This window comes from Schistocerca gregaria, chromosome X, assembly GCF_023897955.1.
Source record: "Schistocerca gregaria isolate iqSchGreg1 chromosome X, iqSchGreg1.2, whole genome shotgun sequence".
NCBI lineage: Eukaryota > Metazoa > Arthropoda > Insecta > Orthoptera > Acrididae > Schistocerca > Schistocerca gregaria.
This window is the reverse complement of record NC_064931.1, coordinates 421559093-421583991: the sequence shown is the minus strand read 5'-3', so window position 1 is coordinate 421583991 and position 24899 is coordinate 421559093. Positions and strand designations below refer to the sequence as shown.

General features: G+C 38.2%; 1 protein-coding gene across 1 annotated transcript in view; it reads right to left on the bottom strand.

Moving 5' to 3' along the window:
• Window positions 1–12304, bottom strand: part of LOC126298111 (uncharacterized) — a 318107-nt gene extending 305803 nt beyond the window's left edge. Inside the window, exons 1-3 of the mRNA XM_049989432.1 lie at window positions 12284–12304; window positions 9539–9622; window positions 8165–8266 (exon numbers count right to left, since the gene is read on the bottom strand). Of these exons, the coding sequence (XP_049845389.1) occupies window positions 8165–8266; window positions 9539–9622; window positions 12284–12304 (207 nt within the window). The remainder of the gene's footprint in view (window positions 1–8164; window positions 8267–9538; window positions 9623–12283) is intronic.
• Between the last annotated feature and the right edge of the window lie 12595 nt (window positions 12305–24899).

Sequence of the window (24899 nt, the reverse complement as noted above, 5' to 3'; positions counted from 1 at the left end):
ACATATACTCATGCACTCCCAAACGCATGTCTATCACAAACAGATAAGTGGCTCTCTGCAGCAAACCACTAGGCTTTGCTATGGCTGCCAGCACATAGGATTGGCAGGGAAATATTGATTCAGATCAAACAGTGGGAAAGATCCCACTTGTGAACATCAATTTGTATATGCCAAGATGGTATCAGATTGGCATCTGGGGTGTTTGTCCTACATGTAAAATGATAAATGCCAGGGTTGAGTTAAAATGGGTTTTATTCCTAAGAACTACAACTAAGTGGTACAATGTTCATGAAAACTGGTTACAGCCATGGAGTGGGCCACACATGGTATGCAAAGAGTATTTCACCCTCAACAAGGACTGGTGGGTTTGTGGCAAGAGAGTGAACCACTATTGTGGCCGCTACCATGCCGACCCACATGTGTACCTCACATGATGGCACCTGGTCCCATCATTGGTGGATTTGTGGTAGAAAGTTGGTGTCTCTCACTCAGCAATACCATGGTGGTGTCCCTAACTCAGCGTAATAGCATGGGAGCTGGCCACAAGTACTGTGGAGCACTTTACGGAACTGTTCATGGCACTGCCTGAGGCTAAGTTAAATTGACGTTAGTAGAATACAATAATTTTTTTTACCATTATTACCTGTTACCATGTACATTTGGTCTGTATTTTAAATTCTCCACTGAAAGCAAATATAATTCCTCAGCATCTGTCCTGAAAATCCAATGTGTGCTATTTGATGTGTCAACTGTTACCAAACACACATTTGTGTACATCTTTCATTTTATGGAATGTCCTCATGCAGAGCCTTTGATTCTGCAAGTGAGTTTTTGCCTTTACTTTCAGCAGATATCATAAAATTCTAGCAATTATAGATGCTTTGTGAAGCTCTTCTTCAATAAACATTAATTCATTATCAAGTGAAGCTCTTGTACTGTGCAGTTCCTATTATGGAGTTTAATTCTAAACAACTGATTATATAATACCATCACTGCACAACAGCATACATTGTAAATCACTATCTCATATTTTTTGATTCTAACTGTAAAACATCAACCAATCACACTTTTGTAACCAGATCGTATCTGAGGGTGCATTCAGTATCATGCATTTTGTCTGTTGGTTTGTGAACATATGATGTTGCCAATCTACCACATATTTCTGCCATAATTTTCTTTTGTGACCCTTTTTCATTTCCGTCACTATTTTTCTTGATGTATGCTTCTTCTTCTTCTTCTTCTTCTTCTTCTTCTTCTGTTTTCATGAATAGTTTGTTTTCTTTTGCCCCATCTCCTTCATCTTGGTCTGTCATCTTACCCTTTCAGAATAGCTGTCCTTCCTGAATCAATTTCTTCAGTGGTTCCAATATGGATCTAAATGCTCTCTCCAGTACAGCTCAGCTTCACCAACATAAGTTTCCTGCAAATATTTGGTCAAGATTTCAGCACCCGAGTCTTAAGACCAATCTTTTGTCCAACTGAACTGAGCAGTATATTGATAACTTCAATGCTCAATCTAAGTCTGCAGTGATTATAACCAAACATCTCCTATCCAGAACTGAAAACGTGTAGCACATGATGATAAATTCAAATATGTTAATCAAAACTGATATTAGGATGACTGTCTTTTAAATCATTATTTTCGCTTATAATTACAATGTTGTATGCATTAGCACTATGATTGTGCTTGATTCAGATTACATTTGTCTTGTTTGAAAAGAAAAATTCCAGCAGCAAATCTCTAATAAACATCTTCAGAATTTTGCTGCAAGTGTGACACAGAAAAAATGCTGTCTATACCATAATGGCAACACATAAAAAAGTATGCCATGAGTAAATTAGACACCCTCAGAGTAGTAAGGCAGCTTAAATCACTTAATAAAGGCCAGGTCTCTGATTCAGACCATGTACCACTCAGGTTACTTTCAGAGTATGTAGATACATTAGCTCCATACTGAGTAACCATATACATCTGCCCACTCATCGAAAGATCCATACCTAAAGACTGGAAAGTTGCACAGGTCACACCAGCAATTAGCAAAGGAAATAGGAGTAATCCACTGAATTACAGACCAAGATCATGGACATGAATTAGCAGTAGGCTATTGGAACATATGCTATGTTCAAAAATTATGAAACTACCTCAATAAATCATTTATTGACAAATAGCCAAAAAAGATACAGAAAACAAAAGACTTGTGAAACACAACTAGCTCTTTATTCTCAAAAAGTACTGAGTGCTACTGACAGAGTGTGTCAAAATAATTCCATATTTTTAGATTTCCAGAAGGCTTTTGCCTCTGATCCTCATATGCAACTTCTAATCAAATTGCATACTCACCAGGTATAAAATATCAGGTAGGTTTGAACCAGCAAATACAGGTATGATCATAAAAAAAAGGAGAAAAAGAGAGAGAGAGAGAGTGAGATCAGAACTCACACCAAAATAATTAATGTTTCTTTCTCCCTGTTCGAGAGTGAAAAGGAAATATAGCTTGAAGGTGTTTCAATGAACTCTCAGCCAGACACTTAATTGTGAGCTCCAAAGTTATCATGTAGACATAGATATAATGATCTCCTGGTTGCCGGCATGGTAGCTCAGCGTGTTCGGTCAGAGAATCAGTTGCCCTCTGTAATAAAAAAAACTGAGTGGAAGGAACAACCACTGAACTTGACCAGGATGTCTTGCAACGTCCGCAATGACCAAACACATCGCTCAATAAGAAACAAAAAAAAAGATATAATCTTGCTTATCACATGCAATATCATGAAAAACAAAATTAAAAAACAATAGTGCTCCATCAGGTAATACTATGATGGGCATAATTACAGAAACAAGTACCTGTATGTTAGAAGAATTGACTCTACCTTTGGAGACACTTGTCCCACTGCGACGCAAGGCTGTGAATGGCTGTCTCATAAAATTCCTCAGGCGATGATGTTAACCAGTTCCACATGTCATCCAAGGTGAATCATTTGCCCCTCGGAGCCTTTTTAAGGGGACCAAGATGGCCCCCTTCTGATTCACTTCCTGCAGCATAGGACAACAGTGAACGTCCAGAGCCACTTGCAAACCTTGACCACCCTTCACCAAGTGATCAAATCAAAATGACATGGGAATCTCACCTGTGGGGTCACTCTGCTCCATAACAATGCAAATCCTCATGTGGCCAACACAGTCGTGGCACTCCTATAGAAATGAGAGGTCCTTGGCCATTCTCCATACTTCTCTTCCTGTGATTACACCATTTTTGGTCCCCTTAAAAATTCTCTGAAGGGCAAATGATTCACATTGGCCGATGACATCCAGCTGTACACGTGGAACTGGAAACATCCCAGACCCAGCAATTTTATGAGACTGCCATTCACCACCTTGTGTCACTGTGGGACAAGTGTGTCAACAGCCAGGGTCAATACTTCTAACATATAGGTACAGGTTTCTGTAAATATGTTTGCAGTTCTTTTCTTTTTGAACGACCCTTGTACATCCACATTATTGAAAAATGCGAAATACCATTAAAGTTCTCAAACACTTCTCCTAGATATTTATACTTATAATGGAGAAGCTATTCGAACTATAAATACAGGTTCTTAAATTTAAGACTGTTTTCATGAGGAAGTAGGTTAATAATCATATTCATTTCTCCATTGCTGGAAGGATCAGATTAATGTATCAAACTGTATCTCAAAATACATCACCATGTTTTCAATTCTGTGATTGTAAGCTTCTAAACCTGTAGCTTCATATGACCTGGATATTCAAACTGATGCCCAGGGGCATAGTTGATAGATTGGGTGAACAGAGATAATGTTGTAGTCAACAAATCAGATGCAGCATCCACCGAATATGACATTGCTCATACAGTGAAATGGGACAGTTTGTCAGACAGGCACTGAGCAGTCTGGATTCTGGGTGGCTGATACATTTGGGGAGCGCATTGGGCGGTGATCCCTCCCTTGCATGGTCACCTGCATTGAGGCCCACACCAAACCCGTCAGTCAGCTCGCATGCTATTCATTCATTTCTTTGTCAGTCAACTTGACTGAATCGTGTTGTAGAATAGTTGTACTTTCCTATGTAGCACACACATCCGCCTCATCGTATTTTATACATTTCTGTCTGGCACGTAGTAGATAGCTAACACATACCTCCAAGAAAAGTGGCAGCCATTCTAGTGATGTCAGTACATTATTGTGCTTGGCATTTGTTCAAGACAAGTCACAAATACTCTATTGTTTTCTTGTACAGAGAATCTTTGATACATAGCATTATAAATATGAACTGAATAGGAAGCTAGTTTACATTCAGAAGCAGATATATTGAGACTGAAGAATGAATAAGTCAAAAGGCCTAGTTGTAGCAAGTGCAAGTGTGAAGATCAGTTGATCAGTTGACTGATAACAACACTTTTACTAATAATGTAACAATAGTTTGCCAAACCTAACTCATAATATGAATTAGGTAAGGGGAAACTATTGCTGCGTAAATCTCTGGTAATAGTGACTTTCGAGAAGATTCCTAAAAATGCATTGTCACTATATTGGCCCTCTAGTGAATGCACTAGAAAGGAATGGAATCAACAATGAAAGTTCCTTGCACATAAATTGCCAGTTGATGTCATCATTGGAAACTCGTCCTTACATTATACGTCATAAGGCAGATATTGACTTTTCACTTTCATAGTAAGTATTTGTTCACGCTCCATAGAAGTCTGGAAATGAACAATCTGGAAGCAAATGTTCTTGAAACAACCAAGCCACATTTATAAGGGAAGCAGATTCATTGCCAGGATGTCAGTTTGAAAGCTACAATTGTTGCAATAACTTGTAAATGATAAAAAGAGGACAACTGTGATTATTGGCTATTACCATGGACTTCAGTCAGTGTTGTGCTTAGTGATATTAGAAATATGTGGAGTGTGACCATATGTGTTTTAGTGGTAAGTGTACTATGTCATAACAATATAAATAAGTGGATCATTATGTAAAAGTAGAAACATCTGAAGATTCCGGTCAAAACTCAGCCGCAAAAACACCACCAGATGTACAGGCAGAGCCCAGTACTTCATTGACTGATTCCTTTAATCCCACAGACAGTGGCAGTTATTTGGGTATATTAGTGTCAGGAAATATTAGTGATGATATAAAACACAAGATTCTCACAGCTCCAACAAGGAAACCAGAAATGGGTTATATCTTTCCTACCTCCGACCACAGCAAGTGGGGGTGGGTTGAGCACAGACAAGTGCTCATTAATCACCTTGAATATCCATGGCTGGTGTTCTCACAAGTTGAAAAGGGACATATTTGCATTAACTGTTCAATTTTTGTGAATAATAAAATGGCTAGAGGAAATAAATCCATTATTGTTAAGAAACTTGTGACTGAACCACTAAAAAAGTTTGCCAAACTTACTGGTAAAGATGGTAACCTTGAGACCCACTCTCAGCTCCAGTACCATGTTGAAGCATCAACAGATGCAAATTTATTGTTGGTGAGATGAGACAACTACAAACTTGAGGTCATAAACCAATTGTCAAGGCAGAGACTGGAACGCATTAGGGAAATCAGAGACCATCTTGTACCCATGACATAAACAATCATATTTCATGGAAAGCAAGATAGTCCTCTGCTGGGGCATAGAAAAGATGGGAGTCTATTAGAATACAAAAATGATCATGAAAGTACAGTGAGTAATAAGAGAAACTTTAGAGCTCTTCTAAGATTTAGAATTGACACTGGAGACTTGCAGCTAAAACATCACCTTGAGACCAATGAAGCAAACACCACTTACATAAGTAAAATAATGTGTAAGGAATTTATTTTGTGCTGTGAAACAGTGATGTTATCAAGAATACTGGAGGAAATCCAAGATTCTTATTGTTACAGCATAATCTTCGATGAGACTACGGGCATAGTGCACGTTGCCCAACTGAATGTAGGTGCAAGATATGTTGACAGTGACCTCAAATTACACGAAAGATTTTTGTGTTTCGTTGACGTCCATAACGAGAATGATTTTAGTGAAACACTGTCAATGAACCCCAAGAGAATCAAGATGAAGAGCATAGCATTAATGGTGAAGTATTAGGTACTATGATTCTAATGAGAATGGAAAGCCTTTCTCTGTCACTGGAAAACAGTGTGGGTATAGGCTGTGATGGTTGCTCAGTTAATATATCAGAATTGAAAGGAGCTGTAGGTATAATAAAAAAGAAAGCTGTTAACATGCAAGTAGCACCATGTCAAAGTCATCAGCTCAACATCATTGACTTAGGTAATTACAGAGTTACAAGTGTGAGAAACTCACTTGGGACTATTGAAGAAGTAGTACTGTTCTTTACAGTGTCCAGCAAGTTGTTCACAACATTTAAGAGTGAGCTAAAACACTCACTGTAGTCACATTATCAAACAAGATGGGTTGAGCAACATGATACAGTTATTCAATTTGCAGCTGATCGTGGAACAGTTTGCAAAGTTCTTATAGAAATACATGGCCGATCAAAATAATCATGTTCAGCATTGCTGGGTGTACCATCATATAGGAAGAGTTGGAAATACAGATTGTACCCAGAAATATTGTTGAAAATGATCAATTTGGTGGTCCAAGTGTTATTATGTCAGGAGGCATAAAGTTGCATGGGCACACTGACCCTCAAACCTTTGAACATGATACACTCACTAGGCAAAGTTAATGTGACTCTGTACTCATTCACCATGTGCATCTTCTAATGGCCCAGGTTCAATTTCATCTAGGTTGGAGATTTTTCCCGCTCAGGGACTGGCTGTTGTGTTGTCCTTATCATCATCATTTCATGCCCATCAACACGCAAGTCGTCGAAGTGGCGTGAACTCCAAATACTTCCTCCATGCTAACAGTCTACCCAACGGGAGACCCTAGCCACATGGCACTTTCATTTATCACTGTCTTCATTTTTACTTGTGAAAATGTGTGACATCATATGTAGAGGAGCTCTTGGAATGAGACATATGCAGCACATGAATCAGCCTGCCCATTCCCCCTGAGTTAAACTACATCAACCAAGTGGCAGTTGTGTTGGGGAAACGTATTGCACCACATCCACATGAACCAGTGTCTTTCAGCATCTGTCAACCACACTTGTGGGGAAATGGAATGCCCTACCACAAGAATTCTTTACAAACCTTGGGGCCAGCATGTGAGAATATTGCACACTGTGCATTTACATCCATGCTGATAACACATGCAAATAAGCACCATATCTCACCTTTTGTAATGTCCAGGGGACCACCATAGATTGTGGTGGCTTCAAAATCATTATTGTCTTCAGATAAAACTGTTATTTCTATTGTTCTCACTCCATACATCTTACAGTTACTTCTTTACTATATTGTAGGAGTTCTTCCAATATAGGGTCCTAGTTTCATTGGCCATGTAACTTGGCAGTCACACATCAGCCAGAAGTTACTATTGTCCTTAATTTTTGCACCCCAGCTTTTGTTACTCAGATATAAGTGTGTGTGTGTGTGTGTGTGTGTGTGTGTGTGTGTGTGTGTGTGTGTTTGTCTCCTGAATGGTGTCAATTTACACAATTCAGAGGCAAAGATCTTTGCAGTTGATGCAAATTTAAGTGCAACATACATAGTTCTTTGAAACGGAAATATTGTAGTAGTGAGAAATATACATGAACATTAACCTAGTCTGACACAATTCAGAGTCAAATATATTTTAATGTGATGCAATTTTTATCCAATTCAAGTGAAACTTACATATACTTTTTCAAGTATGAAATATCTTTGAACATGGTACCATATTTATGCAATTCAATTGATTGGCTTTCTTATGTTAATATCTGCTGAAATGTTAAGTTTTAATTGGCTAAAAAGGAAGAAGGAGAGCACACAAAGTACTACTGGAACTAGTTCCACTGTTTGGCAATTCTTCAAGAGATCTGCACCTTACTTTTTTAAAATTTTTCCACCATTGCCATTCTTTTTAATTATGCTTTCTGCCATCAAGGATTTATAAATTCCCTGCAAGTGACATCTTGCGTTTTTTTTTTTTTTTTTTTTTTTTTTTTTTTTTTTTTTTTTTTTTTTTGACACCAGAGCTGGATAGTGGTGGTTACTCAAACTTTAGCCCAAGCCTCCCAGAGATATTATGCTCATTAATTATTTTACCTACCTCTGATGTACTGTGTGTGTTCCCTTTCCGAGCTTTCTTCTGCTTCGATGTTTTCCATTTGGATGCCATCTTACGTTTGGCCCCCATCTGTGTTTCTTCAACCTGATAAAAAAGGGTCAAACTCATTTATATCATCTGAACATATATTTATATATACTATGTGATCAGAAGTATCTTAACACCACCAAAAGCAAATGTTTTGCATTTTAGGTTCATTGTGCTGCCTTGTACTGCCGAGTTCTCTATATCAGCAACAACAGCAGTCATTAGATATTGTGAGAGAGCAGAATGAGGTGCTCTGTGGAACTCATGGTCTTCGAACATGGTCAGGTGATTGGATGTCACTTGTGTCATACATTTGTACACAAGATTTCCACCCTCCTAAACATCCCTAGTTCCACTGTTCCTGATGTAATAGTGAAGTGGAAATGTGAAGGGACATGTGCAGCACAAAAGTGTACAGGCCAAACTCATCTGTTGACTGACAGAGACCACCGACAGTTGAAGAGGGTCGTAATGTGTAATAGGCAGACATCTAGCCAGACCATCAGACAGGAATTCAAAACTGCATCAAGATCCACTGCAAGTACTATGACAGCTAGGCAGGAGGTGAGAAAACTTGGATTTCATGGACATAAGTCACACATCATGCTGGTAAATACCTAAAGAATCCTTGTTTGTTGTAATGAGCATAAATATTGGATGACTGAACAGTGGAAAAACGTTGTGTGGAGGGATGAATCATGGTACATAGTGTGGTGATGAGATGGCAGGGTGAAGATATGGCATATGCCCGATGAACGTCACCTGCCAGTGTGAGTGGTGCTAACAGTAAAACTTAAAGGTGGTGGTGTTATGGTGTGGTCGTGTTTTTTATGGAGGGGGCTTGCACCCCTTGTTGTTTTGCATGGCACTATCACATCACAGGCCTACATTGATGGTTTAAGCACCTTCTTGCTTCCCACTCTTGAAGAGCAGTTTGGAGATGGCAATTGCATCTTACATCACGTTTGAGCACCTGTTCATAATGCACTGGCTGTTGCAGAGTGGTTGTATGAACATAACAAACCCTGTAATGGACTGGCCAGCACAGAGACCTGACCTGAATACTACAGAAAACCTTTGGGATATTTTGGAACACCGACTTCATGCAGGCCTCACCGAACAACACTGATACCTCTCCTTAGTGCAGCACTCCATAGAGAATGGGCTGCCATTCCCAAAGAAACATTCCAGCACCTGATTGAACATATGCCTGCAAGAGTGGAAGCTGTCATCAAGGCTAAGGGTGTGCCAACATCATACTGAATTCCAGCATTACTGATGGAAGGCACCACAAACTTGTAAGTCATTTTTAACCAGGTGTCTAGATACTTTTGATAGCATAGTGTATATTCTAACTACAAACAAGTAAAACAAACTGAAATTATAATCAGATTTTAAAAAATTGTTGCCAGTCTACAAACAAGAAAAAATTCAGAATGAATCGTGGGATTGTGACAGTATCGTTCCCTTCTAACTTTGTTGGAATGATTTACGAAATTAATTCTGCAACTTGAAGCTTGAGTGTGCACAACCACAGTAACAAACATCATCAGTGTCCTTGGGAAAGACCCACTGTGGTTCAACAGTAATTTCATAAATTGGCAACAAAAGCAAATAAGAATTTCTTTACAGATACAAATCAATTCATAGTCTGGTTGACACACTGAAGCTGAATGAAGCCTAAATGAAGGTAAGCATAGAAACACAAGAAATATTTGGTGAATTTTATAATTAAATTTTGCTTGCCAGTCTGACAAGAAAATTCTAGGCCATTTGGTGTTGTGTGAAGATGATAAATGAATACAAAACCATTTATACAGCGACCAACTAATCATGCTGTTACTGAGATGTTTGATATACTGAATTCAGTCATCATTTCATTGCAGAGAGTGTTTGTGGTCATAAAATTCCTCCTTTCAACCACCACACACCAGTGGGCATTATTCCTAGATTGGTAAAGCACCAGGAGACTAACTAGTCATATATTTAGCTTTTTCTGTTTGGTTTCACAGCTTAATTCTTAAATTAGTAGTGGCAAGATAGATAAAGGGTGTAAATCCTGAGTGCCTACACAGGAGATCACAGTTCACAAACATCTAAAGAAGGTCATGGCTATGATCAGCCACCTGCAGGCTGCTTCCTCATGATGTGGCAGCAGCAGAGAAATTGACCCATCATGTAGGACACCTCTGGTCTTGCCTATTTTGCTTATGGGTTCTGCTGTCATGGCACTTTTCAGCGTATGCAATTCAGGGGTCCAGAATCACTGCAGAGTGGGTGATGCGTAGTTACGTGATCATGTCACTTGAGGCAGAGAGTCAATGTCAAGGCTGGCCATATGGCCTCACCCATTCACCCTAGGAGAGGACAGGTGGCAAGTTCTTCAGCAGTGTCTGAGAAGGCAAATGGGATTGTGTTTCCTAGTTACTGAGAGTTCCAACATTAGATGCATTGTGGAGCCCCTCAGGGAAATATCATTGAGCACTGGAAAGAAATCCAGTGTGTACTCAGTGTGTCTCCTTGGATGCCTCATCTGAGATGTGAAGGAGGCTCTGCCTCTGGCTATTGATGTTGCAGGGTGCAGTGTTCTGCAAGTTGTTGCTCATGTTAACACCATGTTCCGATGCCATCCGCAGTTTATATGGGGGACTGGCAGGAGTGGTGAAAACTGTCACTTGAATTCTGAGTCCTTCCGGAGTTCCTATGAATAGCTAGTGGAAGGGGTAAAGACAGGTGACATTGCTCATGGGGTAATGGAGAACTAAAAGTCTTCAACATTTGGTCCCGAGTTAATTGGAAATCTTTGGTTTGGGGTTGAGTGAAGGGTCTCATTCAAAGGCTCTGTTGATTCTGTGACTGTCATGCTTGCAGATTTTCAGACCTGTGTTATGCGATGGAGAGTTGTAGAACTCACCTTGGCATGTCAGGGAGCAACTGTGGAAAGCAATAGGCTACTCAGATAGCAGAGTGATTGTGTCATGGAGGACGTTGAGGTTATCTCATGAAACTTGTCAGTCAATACACAGAGAGTGAAAGCAGATTGCATACAAACTAATAATACTTTCAGTGTCAAAATCTTAACTGTAAATTCTAAAGGAATTTTTTTAAAAGTTCCTGAACATACTGCCCTCCATGAAAGTTGTAATACTGAAATTGTTGTCAGAACCATGAGCTGGATGAAATGTAAACAAGAAATCTCTGGAGTATTTAGTGAGGCATGGAACGAATATCAGAAACACAAATGAAGACCCCCATACTAGGGCATGTGTTAATTGCTGTAGACAAAAATATTTTGTGTATTGCGATTGAAAATGAGTCTGTCTCTTAAGTTATCTGGACATGAGTGGAAGGCATAGGTGAACTCAGTTCTTGCATAATTTTTACCAGCTACTCTGTTCTGATAATCATTCACAGAAATTCTATGCTCAGTACTGTGGAAATACCCAGATAATTAGTTGGAGAGGACTTCAATCGAATGAGTATGGACTGGGACTTGCAGGGATACATTGCAGGTGTTGTGGACAGACATTCTTGGGTAGCACTTTTGAACCAGTCTTTGAAATACTGTCTTCAACTACTAGTCTGAAAACCCCAAAACAATGAAAATATTTTAGAACTTGTAGTGACAAACAGCCTTGGTGTTATTAAGAATGTCAGTATAGAGCAGAGGTGTAATGTATGTGATGTGCACCTACTTTGGGGGGAGGGGGTATAAAAAGAATTTAAAGAGAGAGAGAAAGAGAGAGAGTGAGAGAGACAGAGAGAGAGAGGGAGAGAGAGAGAGAGAGAGAGAGAGAGAGAGAGAGAGAGAGAAAGAAAAGAAGAGAAAAGAAAGTGGGTGCTCTAAAATAAAATACAGAAATTATCAGTAACTAACATAACTTAAATTGTGGCAGACAGAAGCAGAAATTTAATGACATGCATAGTATAATCCCATGAAATATAGCTACAGGAATTATTCAGTCATTATTTTCAAAGTTTTAAATAAAATTATTAATACTGGTAAGTGTTAAAAAGTGTATACTGCATAATGATGTGTTTAGCATACACATGGCCGTAATGTTATACACATACAGCAAAACTGAATGAAACCATTAATGTTTGGAATGTTTTAAGTTTTGTAGTATCCAAGTTAGGAAGTCATTATACAATGGTAGGCATTCTTGGACTGGGTGATGATGCTTTCACAATGTTCTAGGTGGATCTGAATATTCAAGAACATGTAAATTCATGTGAGTGCTCAATTTAAGTTACAGTGAACAGGATACAGGATGAAGAAAATGACATTACAGAAAATAACACAATTAATAGTGTTCAACATTAAAGTGCTTGTAGCAGTGGCAGAAACAGTACTCTTGAAAAAGAAGCTAACAATTCTGGTGACTACCAACCTTCATCAGAAGATGAATCCAATAATATTAGTGCTTCAACAAAATTTTCAAAAGAATACCTTTAATGTATTTATGATGCATATCACACAACTCCACATAAAGTTGTGACCTAAGAGACATCCATCTACAAAATGCACGTTGGACATCAAAGTAATGATTGATTATGTGGAGAAAAAAAGTTGTAATGAACATCTATTTTGAGGAAATAAGGCAATCACAGAAGTGAAAGAACTGAAGTTAGAACACTCCAGTTAAAAGACGTTCCATCTAAATTTGACGTAGCAAGTAACGAATTAACAGATGTCCATTACTGTTGCCTGAAATTTTGGGCCCTACAAAAAGCAAGATAAATGAGACACACAAAGTATAAATCTTGTACAACTCATGTAACATGTGTGAACAATGAATACAGGATGTACCACAGATGCATCACTACTTTCATGACAGCCAGAGAGATATGGGAAGGCCAAAATATTCACCAATGTAGGTGCTGTTTTGTTGAGGAAGTAAACCAGAAATCTGCAAGTTTCCAGATTCAGCCACACTTCATTTGGAACATTGATTGTAGTTCATTTAATTAGGAACTAACTTCTGATGTGACATTAAGCAAGAAAAGGGTGAAGTTCAACAGTTCCCTGGTTTGGCTTGCACATGTAACAACTCATATTTATACAATGGATGATGGACTTATAATAAATGGTCACTTGACAAAAAAACTATGCATTTGTCTTGAGGAAAAAAACTTTAGACCCGAATGTTTAAAAGGTTATTTAAGACAAACTTCCACAAAATATACATTTGGAAGCTAGCAAAATTGGAAAAATGTCAAAAGGGCATTTAAAATCCTGTCTCATGAATTTTATTGATGACAATGACAAGGACACAAAAACAGTAAGTGATTCATTTGTACTCAAAGACACTGAATACGTAATCATTTCACCAAAAACAACAAAATACATACAGCTTTCAGATATACACTTCTTTTACTGAGATAAATTATATGCATTGACTATAAAAAACTTCTAAAGGACTCTATGCTGTGACTGCAACACTAAATTGGGAAATAGACTTTTCATATTCAAAATGTATTCTATTATTCATTACCACTTGTATGCTCCAGTCTATCAGCCTATGTTCCAATATTCCTGGCAGTGGCTGGGTACAACACTCCTGCACATGTTGCTGAGTTAATGAATGCAATACAAGTGGCATTTGATTTTGCAGCTCAAGAATGTGATTAAAGAGGCATTTGATTTTGCAGTTCAAGAATATGATTCTGAGGGCTGCCCAGATATTGCTTTCACCAAGGGTGTCTACTGCAACTGTGCAAACTGTCACACACATTTCATTTAAGAACCTCATGCATATTTTTGGAGTCTGATAGTGGTCAAACTAAGAGTAACACAACTAAATACTTTCACCATCCTAATCATAGTGATATACAATGCTTCTGAACACATATGGAACAATGAATTCCTGTTTGAGTTGAGGGACACCCCATGTGAGTTCACTAAGTCAGTCTTCGACCATATAATTCTGCATATAAATTTTTCCAGAGTGTTTGTGATACCTGTTGCCGGGCCTGGGAATTCAGTAATATATTCTCCTCATATTCATTTTGATGAATAACTGCTGCATTGTGGATCTATTTATTGGAAACAGAATTTAGACATTTTGGGAAAATTGTTATGAAAATATAGTTATCATTAAGCCTATGCATAACCTCACACCTTCTTTCAAACTGGGCTACAATAATGTCCACATGGCCATTACAAACAGTAGTTTTGAAATACATATTTTGATCCACTAGCCACTTGTCCTGACACGATCCTTAAAAAATTTTGTCACTTTTTGATTCTTTTATTTTCAAATTGTGGTGAAATGGAATTTTTCTGTGACAAAGATGTAACTAATGATACTGGTTCTTCATAACTGTGTTGATAACAAGATAAATTATCATCTACATTCTGAACAAGAAGAAAAGTTTCCTCAAGATCTACTTTTCCAATTGCATAATTTGAGATGATAAATTAGCACATTCAATAATCTTTGATTGTGGCACTATATGAAATATGAATTAACATTTGTGTAATTGGATTTTCAATACAACACCTCATTCTCTTTCTTCCCTTTTCTTAAATATCAATATCATTTTAACAGACACTTAAGTATAAACATAAGCATAATGATAGAGTTTAACAGACTGGTATCTTGAAGACCAAGATGTGGTGCAAATCTCTTATAAGGTACAAAAAGATACCAAAGGTTCCCATCTTCCAACACTACACTTGAAGGAGAGATACAATGTTCTCTATGTGTTACAAAAGGACCTGATTTCTCAAATTCCTCATGCAGCATTATTAAGTGTTAGATTTCAATTATGCGCTGCACAATGAATTTATTTTGCATATCTTTGTCTGTTGAAATCTCATTCTAAATATTTGGTATATTCTTGATGCAGTGATGCAACCATCACAACCCTCACCACTGCATTTAGTTAACAAAAGTCCCTTTTCATCTATTGCATTTATAATTTTATTTTCTATTCCTAATGTACCTCAGTCTTTATTTCACTAAAATCTAAAAAGCTTTCATTTATCTTCACATCACAAGGCTTTCCACAACCATCAGTTGAATCTGTTAACATATCTAATTATCTGCATTAGTTGATTTCTTTTTGTAACGTCTTGACTTGTATTTGTAACAACAGTGAAGAATGGAGCAGATTTAATGTCATCAATAATTTCCTTGGCAACTGCATGGGATAGGATATCTATTAACTCATTTTAAATTGAAGGGGTATTGTACTTTTGTGTATATTTTGGTTTATTTATTACATAGGGTAATAATGAATCATACTTTGCAAGAAGTTCAATAATTGCTAACACATTTCCAATGTCTGATTTTGTAATTTCTTTCTTCTCTCCAGAAGAAGCTATGTTGTTGAATACCAGTGTTAACATCCTGTTGACAAAATGCTTTAGGTTGTGGTTCCACATGTTTTCATGTTTCTTCAGTTCTGCATCCACTCCAGGTTCAACTGTGTTTCTCTCACACTATGAACTGAGAACAAAAGATGAGTTCAAATGTACAGTGTAAATTTTGTGCCACACTGTACTTTTGGTTAGCCACATGCATAATCTAGAATCTCTCCTCCCCAAGTAGATAACGATTCCTATCCTCCAAAGAGACAACACAGTTTACAGTAAACACAGTCCTGATCAATGATGAAACCATTCTCATCAAATTCTTTGTACTTTCATTGTGAGTTTTTCATTATATTTAGTGGAGTAGGTCCTATTTCCCCACTTTACCACCTTTGGGAAATGGACCTGCTGGCTGATAAGAATCTGAATGATCATTTGAGTAGTCTGTGCTTTTAATAGGCCTAATTATTTCCAGAATGAGATTTTCACTCTTCAGTGGACTGTGTGCTGATATGAAACTTCTTGGCCGATTAAAACTGTGTGCCGGACTGCGCCGCAAACTCAGAACCTTTGCCTTTTGCAGGCAAGTGCTCTACAATCTGAGCTACCCAAGCATAACTCACACCCCATCCTCACAGCTTTACTTCAACCAGTACATCGTCTCCTACCTTCCAAACTTTACAGAAGGTCTCCTGTGGAACTTGCAGAAATAGCACTCCTGAAAGAAAGGACATTGCAGAGACGTGGCTCAGCCATAGCCTGGGGGATGTTTCCAGAATGAGATTTTCACTCTGCAGTGGAGTGTGCACTGAAATAAAACTTCTAGGCAGATGATGTACTGGTAGAAGTAAAGCTGTGAGGATGGGGCATAGCTCAGATGCTTCAACTGTTGACTGTTAAATTTCGTAACTACACTAGCTCTTTTTAGATAATTGACAATTTTGCCAAATAAAGAAGAGACAGAAGTTAAATACTAAGAAAAAAATTAGCATAACACAATCTCCAGTATGCTACACACCATGAAACAATAAGTTTCACAATAAGGTTATATTTTGGTATACATTTTCATCATTGTCATTGTTTTGTAATAACTAGTACATGCTCCTCTTTTGTGAAAACCAAGGTACCTGTTTAAAACCAAGTGTTATGAGAGATGGCAAAGATAAGCTATGCTCAACCCATGACTGACCAGTTCTATGAAACTGCTTTCATCAGATCATTTTCATGCAGATGGAATTTGACTTGATTCTTTATCGGACACATATTTCTGCATTTTTATTTATACATATTTTGCTTTTCTATAAGGTACCCAAAGTACTTGGCAAGCCAACATTGCAAGTCTTGCAGAGCCTAACTTTACATTTCTATAGGGACAGGGATTAGTGATCATGGTGTTATTATTGCGATGATGGTTACCAAACTTAATAAATCCAAGAATGACAGGAGAGTATGCGTGGTAGAAAAAGCACATAAGTAGTTGTTAGCATCCCACTAAGACATTGGATAGATAACATTAAGTCCCAATATGATAGACAAAGATGAATTATGGGTGTAGTTTAAACTGATTTTAAATTGTGTACTGGAGATACATGTGCCAAGAAAGTGGATGAAGTAAGGAAAGTACCCACTGTGGTACGATAATGAAATTTGGAAAATTCTGAGTATGTGGGGATTCATTTAATTCTCAGTTCAAAAGATAACAGACAAATATGGACAGGCACATATTAGTAGAAATTTGTGTATCTGTAGGGATATCAGAGCATAAAGTATAAAAGGTGAAAAAAAAAATTGTTAACTCGGACTTCACAGCACAATTCCTTACATTATAGCAATACAAAAATCTCTCTCACAAAATTTTGTCCTGCATGTATTTTGATAAGTAAAGTGACATTTAACACAGGAAATCTGGCAACATTGCAATCATGTATACAGTAACAACATCTGTCAGAACATAGCCATAGTGCAGTGCAGTTGGTGCAATGGATGTGTTTTGGATTAGCATGCAGGAGGTAAAGGGTTTGATTCTGTATCAAGATTTATTTGTTTTTATTTGCAAAAAGTAACCTGTATGGTACAGTATCTGTCATCTTAATCATCAAACATTGATTACAGTAGGTCTTCTACAAACAGAAGAGGAAATACAATTGTTTTCATTGGTTATCTCTTAAAGAAACTTTTTGCACATTGTGAATGCAAATTTTTTCGCACTTCCGAATCTACTAGATTCTGAACTTGTGTTGTGTGTACCTTCCCAAACTAGTCCCACTGCTTAATACAAACTATTAGGGCTTATGTCACCAGTGGGGCTAGCAATGTGGTTTTTGGTGGGACCATTGCAGGAGGGTACAAAGAAAACAGATTTGGAACCTAGCAGATGTAGTGGTGCGAAACAGTTCACATCCATGAGATGCAAAAGGCTTCTTTGAAAGCTGACCAATGAAAGTTATTGTACTTCCATTTCTGTGTTCATAGTACATAGCTGCAAATGTTTAGTAGAAGACCTACTGTATGTCTGTATGATGACTAAGACTCCAGATACTATATCACACATACTACTTTTAAAAAACAAAAACAAATAAGCCTTGACTCAGAACCAAACCCTCAAGCCCCTGCATGCTAGACCGAAATATTATTCACTAGAGCAACTGCACAGCACTGCTATTTTTGCTGACAGAGTATAATGTCTTTTCTGGAGACTAGAAATCTACTCTGTAGGAATCAGCATGGGTTTCGAAAAAGACGATCGTGTGAAACCCAGCTCGCGCTATTCGTCCACGAGACTCAGAGGGCCTTAGACACGGGTTCACAGGTAGATGCCGTGTTTCTTGACTTCCGCAAGGCGTTTGACACAGTTCCCCATAGTCGTTTAATGAACAAAGTAAGAGCATACGGACTATCAGATCAATTGTGTGATTGGATTGAGGAGTTCCTAGATAACAGAACGCAGCACGTCATTCTCAATGGAGAGAAGTCTTCCGAAGTATGAGTGATTTCAGGTGTGCCGCAGGGGAGTGTCATAGGACCGTTGCTATTCACAATATACATAAATGACCTGGTGGATGACATCGGAAGTTCACTGAGGCTTTTTGCAGATGATGCTGTGGTGTATCGAGAGGTTGCAACAATGGAAAATTGTACTGAAATGCAGGAGGATCTGCAGCGAATTGACGCATGGTGCACGGAATGGCAATTGAATCTCAATGTAGCGAAGTGTAATGTGATGCGAATACATAGAAAGATAGGTCCCTTATCATTTAGCTACAAAATAGCAGGTCAGCAACTGGAAGCAGTTAATTCCATAAATTATCTGGGAGTACGCATTAGGAGTGATTTAAAATGGAATGATCATATAAAGTTGATCGTCGGTAAAGCAGATGCCAGACTGAGATTCATTGGAAGAATCCTAAGGAAATGCAATCCGACAACAAAGGAAGTAGGTTACAGTACGCTTGTTCGCCCAATGCTTGAATACTGCTCAGCAGTGTGGGATCCGCACCAGGTAGGGTTGATAGAAGAGATAGAGAAGATCCAACGGAGAGCAGCGCGCTTCGTTACAGGATCATTTAGTAATTGCGAAAGCGTTACGGAGATGATAGATAAACTCCAGTGGAAGACTCTGCAGGAGAGACGCTCAGTAGCTCGGTACGGGCTTTTGTTGAAGTTTCGAGAACATACCTTCACCGAAGAGTCAAGCAGTATATTGCTCCCTCCTACGTATATCTCGCGAAGAGACCATGAGGATAAAACCAGAGAGATTAGAGCCCACACAGAAGCATACCGACAATCCTTCTTTCCATGTACAATACGAGACTGGAATAGAAGGGAGAACCGATAGAGGTACTCAGGGTACCCTCCGCCACACACCGTCAGGTGGCTTGCGGAGTACGGATGTAGATGTAGATGTAGATGTAGAGTTAGTTAATGTACACATGATCTCAGAGCTGCCAGGCTGCCATTCATTAACATAGATTTACTGCCCAATAAATGTTAGAATGAAATTTTGTAAGATACATCTTTGTATTACCAGCATGTGAGAAATTGAACTGACACGTCTGGGTGCACGAATTTTTCTTCATCCTATATAATAACTTCCTCTCTCATACCTAAGCAGAAGATCTTGCTGAAGACCTGGGAAAATCCTGTTCACATGTGAAGTCACTATGTAGTTCAAAGGCTTCTGTCCAGCTACTCACTGACAAGCCTAGGGTGGCAACTGAAGACAGCAAAAGCAAAGCTTACACTTTAAATTTCACTTTTAAGACATTTTTCATGCAGGTGGATTGTATAAACATACCATGGGTTGACATTTACACAGCCTCCTGCATGGAGTGCATAGAAATGGCGATCTGTGGCTTAGAAAAGCATATGAAAGAAGTGAAAACAGATAAGTTGCCAGGCTGGCTGGATTGGCCGAGCGGTTCTAGGTGCTACAGTCAGGAACTGCGCGACCACTATGGTCGCAGGTTCGAATGTGTGTGATGTCCTTAGGTTAGTAAGGTTTAAGTAGTTATAAATTCTAGGGGACTGATGACCTCAGAAGTTAAGTTCCATAGTGCTCAGAGCCATTTAAGTTGCCAGGTCTAGATGAAATCCCAATTCAGTTTCACAGAGGCTAATCAGCATCATTGGCTACCTTGCTTAGCTTGCATCTGTCATGAATATCTCACGCAGCAATAAGTCCCAAGATACCAGAAAAAACTGGAGGTAACTCCTGTATACAAGAAAGGTAAAACAATGAACCCACATAATTATAGACCAATATACTTAACATTGATTTGCTGTAGAATTCTTGAACATATTTTGAGTCTGAATGTAGTATATATCCTTGAGGGAGAAAATCCTCTGTCCATAAAAAAGCATTCTCATGCGAAATTCAGCTTTCCACTTTCTCATGTGATATCACACAAACCATGGGTGAAGGGTAACCGGGATATTCTGTATTCCTAGATTTCTGCAATTCATTTGACACATAGACATACGACAAACTGTTGAGGATGATTTGAACATATGGACTAAGTTCAAAAACATGAAGTTCCTCACAGACTCCTTAACTAATGGAAACCAGCTGATTGTCTTCTAAAGCCAGTGTTCAACAGAAACAAGGATATCATCAGGAGTGCCCCAGGGAAATGTGATAGGACCACTCTTATTCTTTGGTATACATAAATGATCTGATGGACTGTGGGAGTAGCAATCTGTAGTTTTTGTAGATGACACAGTTGAGAACAGGAAGGCGTTGTCATTGAGAGACAGCAGGAGAATGCAAGATCACTTAGACACAATTTCTAGTTGGTGTGGTGATTGGCAGCTTGGTATAATTATATAAAAAACATGGGAAGCAACCCTGTAACATTAACATACAGCATTATTAGTGGACTGCTTGACTCAATCACATGAATTAAATGCCTATGTGTAAAATTTCACAGCAATAGTAAATGGAACAGGCACACAAAGTTGGTAGAAGGAATGGCAAACAGCTGATCTCACTCCATAGGAATAATTTAGTGAATGTGTAGTCCATCTATAATGGGCATATAGAAAACTAGTGTGACATTTTCTTGAGTACTGCCAGAGTGTTTGGGATCCATACCAGTACACATTAAAGGAAGACATAGGGGTAGTTCAGAAGTGTGCTGCTAGATTTGTGACCAGGGGTTTCAAGCAGTATACAAATATTATAGAGATGCATGGAGAACTCAGATGGGAATAACACTTTTCTCCATTATGGATGTGGAACACTGTGACTGTGCTGATAAGGCTTCCAGAAATTATTGTAACCATATGCCATTTATTTCATTCTTCGATTTTTATTTTTGATTACCTGTTTGTAATCATCTAGTGTTTCATTATCAGATCGTTCATGTTTGCTGCATGTTTACAATATTATGGGGTTATGTAGAGTTATTAGTATCTGTTGGTTGTTCTTGATGTGCATGTCATAATAGAAAACATAATGTATGTTTTCCATTGGTGTAATTTTAAAGAACTTCACAAGCTTTGCCATAGGTAGCAACATCCACACGTTTTACGAAATATAAAGATAGTCTTTGGAAGTTACTTTCTGTTAGAAGAGTTAAATAGGTCACTAACATTAAAATGCAACTGGATGGCCAACTAATGTGATAAGGGTATCATGTAAAACAAAGTGAGAACTATATCAAGACATTAGGAACAGTCACTATCAAGAGGCAGTAGCTCTATGAAAACAGTACTGTAAAGCAGTTAAAAAGTCATTAAGAACCAAAAAGCACATGGTATTCAAACAGAATAGTTAATTGTCACAGTAAAATTAAAATAATACGGTCACTCACAAAGAAAGTATCTGTCTAACAGCACAAAATCAAGTATCAAGTAGTAAAAATATTTTTGTTATTGATAAGTCAGATGAGTGGCATGAATTCAGTGGACACAAAATAATTACTGTTTACCCAGAATTAAGTGGATAACTGCAAACAATTGTGAAAGTTCAAAAGCATTTTTGCCATTGACTGGCAATTAAAATATGAGTGTTAGAACTTAAATAGTGGCAACTATTTATTTACAAGCGATACAAAAGTGTCTTATGTTTGCACCTGTTCTTCAAAGTAGAAACCACCATTGTGTAGAATCTGTTGCTAGTCATGTGGAAGGCATAGTATACTATTAGCAGAGCCTGTTCTGTTGATGATGTGAATGGAGTGGCCTACTGCCTATTGAATCTCTGGAACAGTTATGAAGCGAATGGCATGAAGTGGTTCCTTCATCTTTGGAATAAAATCAAAGTCACAAGGACTTCAGTCCAGGGAGTATGGTGCATGGTACAGTACTTCCCAGTCCCATCGACCCAACAGAGCAACCACAACTTGTGCTGGATGTGCCCATGTATTGTCGTGCATAATGATGGGTGCGTTGCGCAGGAAGTGTTGCCACTTCTTTTAAAAAAGCTGGTGGTAGGTGATGCTCCAAAAATGAACAGTAATACTGTGCACTGCTGGTCTACCATGGAGGAATATAATGCATTAGCATAACACCATCACATGCATACGAGAGAATGCACGTAAATTTAGACCACTCCATCTGCACCATCAACAGAACAGGCTCTGCTAATGATATATTATGCCTTCCACATTGCTGGCAATTGGTTCTACACAATGCTGGTGACTACTTTGAAGGACAGTAACAGGTGCAAACATATAACTCTTTTTTATCGGTTGGGAATAAATAGCTGCTGTTTTGTTTAAGTTTCATAGCACAAATAGTATTATCAAGGTGGTCCCACATATCCTCAATTCAGTTTAAATGTGGGGAATATGATTGCCATGAGTGTATGCCAAACCCATTTTGGTGCTGCTTGAACCATGAGCATATACTGCAGGCTGTATAACACATTGCGTTATCCTGCTGATAGATGCTATCGTGGTGAGCAAAAACTGTCCCCATGTAGGGATTGACATGGTCACCAAGGATAGTTGTGTAAAAATGTTGACACACTGTGCCTTCCAGAATGATAAGATCATCACAAAAATATTCCACATAGCATAACCCTCACTCCTCAAGCCTGGAAACCTTTGCTTCCATATGTTCCACACTGTTAATGCCAATGACCATGTGCCAGATGGAGCGTATCACACAATTCAGATGAAAAAGCGACATGTCACCCCTTAGTGGATGTAAAGTTGCAGTATTGGTGTGCATATCTCAGCCTTTTTTGTTGATGATAAGCTGTCAGCATAGGTGCATGAACTGCGCATCAGCTGTGGAGACCTACAAACAGTAACATCTGCTGAACAGTCAATGAGCAGACACTGTTAGTAGCTGCTTGGTTCATCTCAGTAGTTAGTGGCCCAGCTGTTGCAGGCCTATATGCACTTGCACTTCCCTGCAGCCATTGTTCACCCCTAACATGTTTGGTCCATGATGCACCACAGTTAAGATGATGCCAGTTTCTGATTGTGCAATTTTGCCATGCACAGTATACTTTAATCATGGTGGCAAGCAAAGACCTTACAAACTTCACTGTTTTGGAAACACTTCTACCATTGGCACTAAAGCCAATGATCACAATCTTCTATACATTAGATAAATTGCACTGTTTCCACATTATGATAACACCTGCACTGTTTTTTGCACACCTCCAACATGCTTTATATACCATCCACTTTTAGTGGTACCATGTGCTATCTGTAAGTAGTTATCACATGTTGATGTCAAACATAGGCAACAGCCACCGTATAAATGTGACCAGACTGTGTATTATTTCACAATTGTATCTAACATATCGAATATTGTCATACTTAATCATCTAAGGATAATTAATAAATAAAATTAAAATAAATAAACAATGCACTGTGCAGAGATGCATCAAAACCAAATTTTCTATATAAAATCAGAATAAGGTTCATTGGTCACATTTTCTACAGTCCACAGCCTGTTGTCCAAACATTTAATTTCATTTCAATTACTGTTGCTCCTACTGATTAATGACATTGTGATTCCACTATTAGGTGGTTTAATACAGAGACAATTACAAATTACACCTGTGTGTTCTAAGGAAAATATGATGTTTCCCCTGAGCAAAAGGAAGAATTTCTGAATATTTTATTTTATTTTTACTTTTAGTTTTATTTTATTTTATATTATTTATGTTTGTATTCTTTTTTGTTTTTGTGTGTTATTTAATGAAATGGTTAAAGCCACTGATGGGAGAAGAAAAGATAAGTATGATCCTTTCTCAGTGGTGTCTCATTTTCTCAAATTCAACTTTGTGCTGTAAATACATTTGGAGGAAGTGATTGTCATCTTAAAGAATATGAGATTACTAAGGTATCTACTTATGACTGGGGTAGGTTTAAAAAGGAGAGGTGCTGCATTCTGATGAGACAGTACTTCATGCAATGATTATGACTCTTGTATCAGGGTGAGACAAGTAGTTACAGCAAGCAATGTTGACCACATGGATGTCTGAAGAGTATTAAGTGAGAACCTGCTGTGACTGTACCACACACAGTGTGTGCAAGGACCATCAAGCAGCCATTTTACCTGCACTTGAATTGTTCTATTTAACAATGTGTCATCCCTTGCAACTGCAGTGTTTTCAGAAGAAGCATAATTTGAACAAGATTAGCTCATACATATTCACGCTCTGAATACATTGGTTGATATGACTCCTCATACTGTTACTGAAACATATTGTCGCCAAAGATATTTTAGGGACTTGAGTACTTCCATTCTGCCTCCGCAGAAGAATGTACAATGGTTTCTCTGAGAATATTCTGATCTGCTACAACACACGTTTTTCACTGTTGATAAAACATGTCCATTATATATGATGCAGCTCTTACTCATTTCAGTGTTATTTTATGTTAGTTTCAAAATAACAGCTAACATCACAGA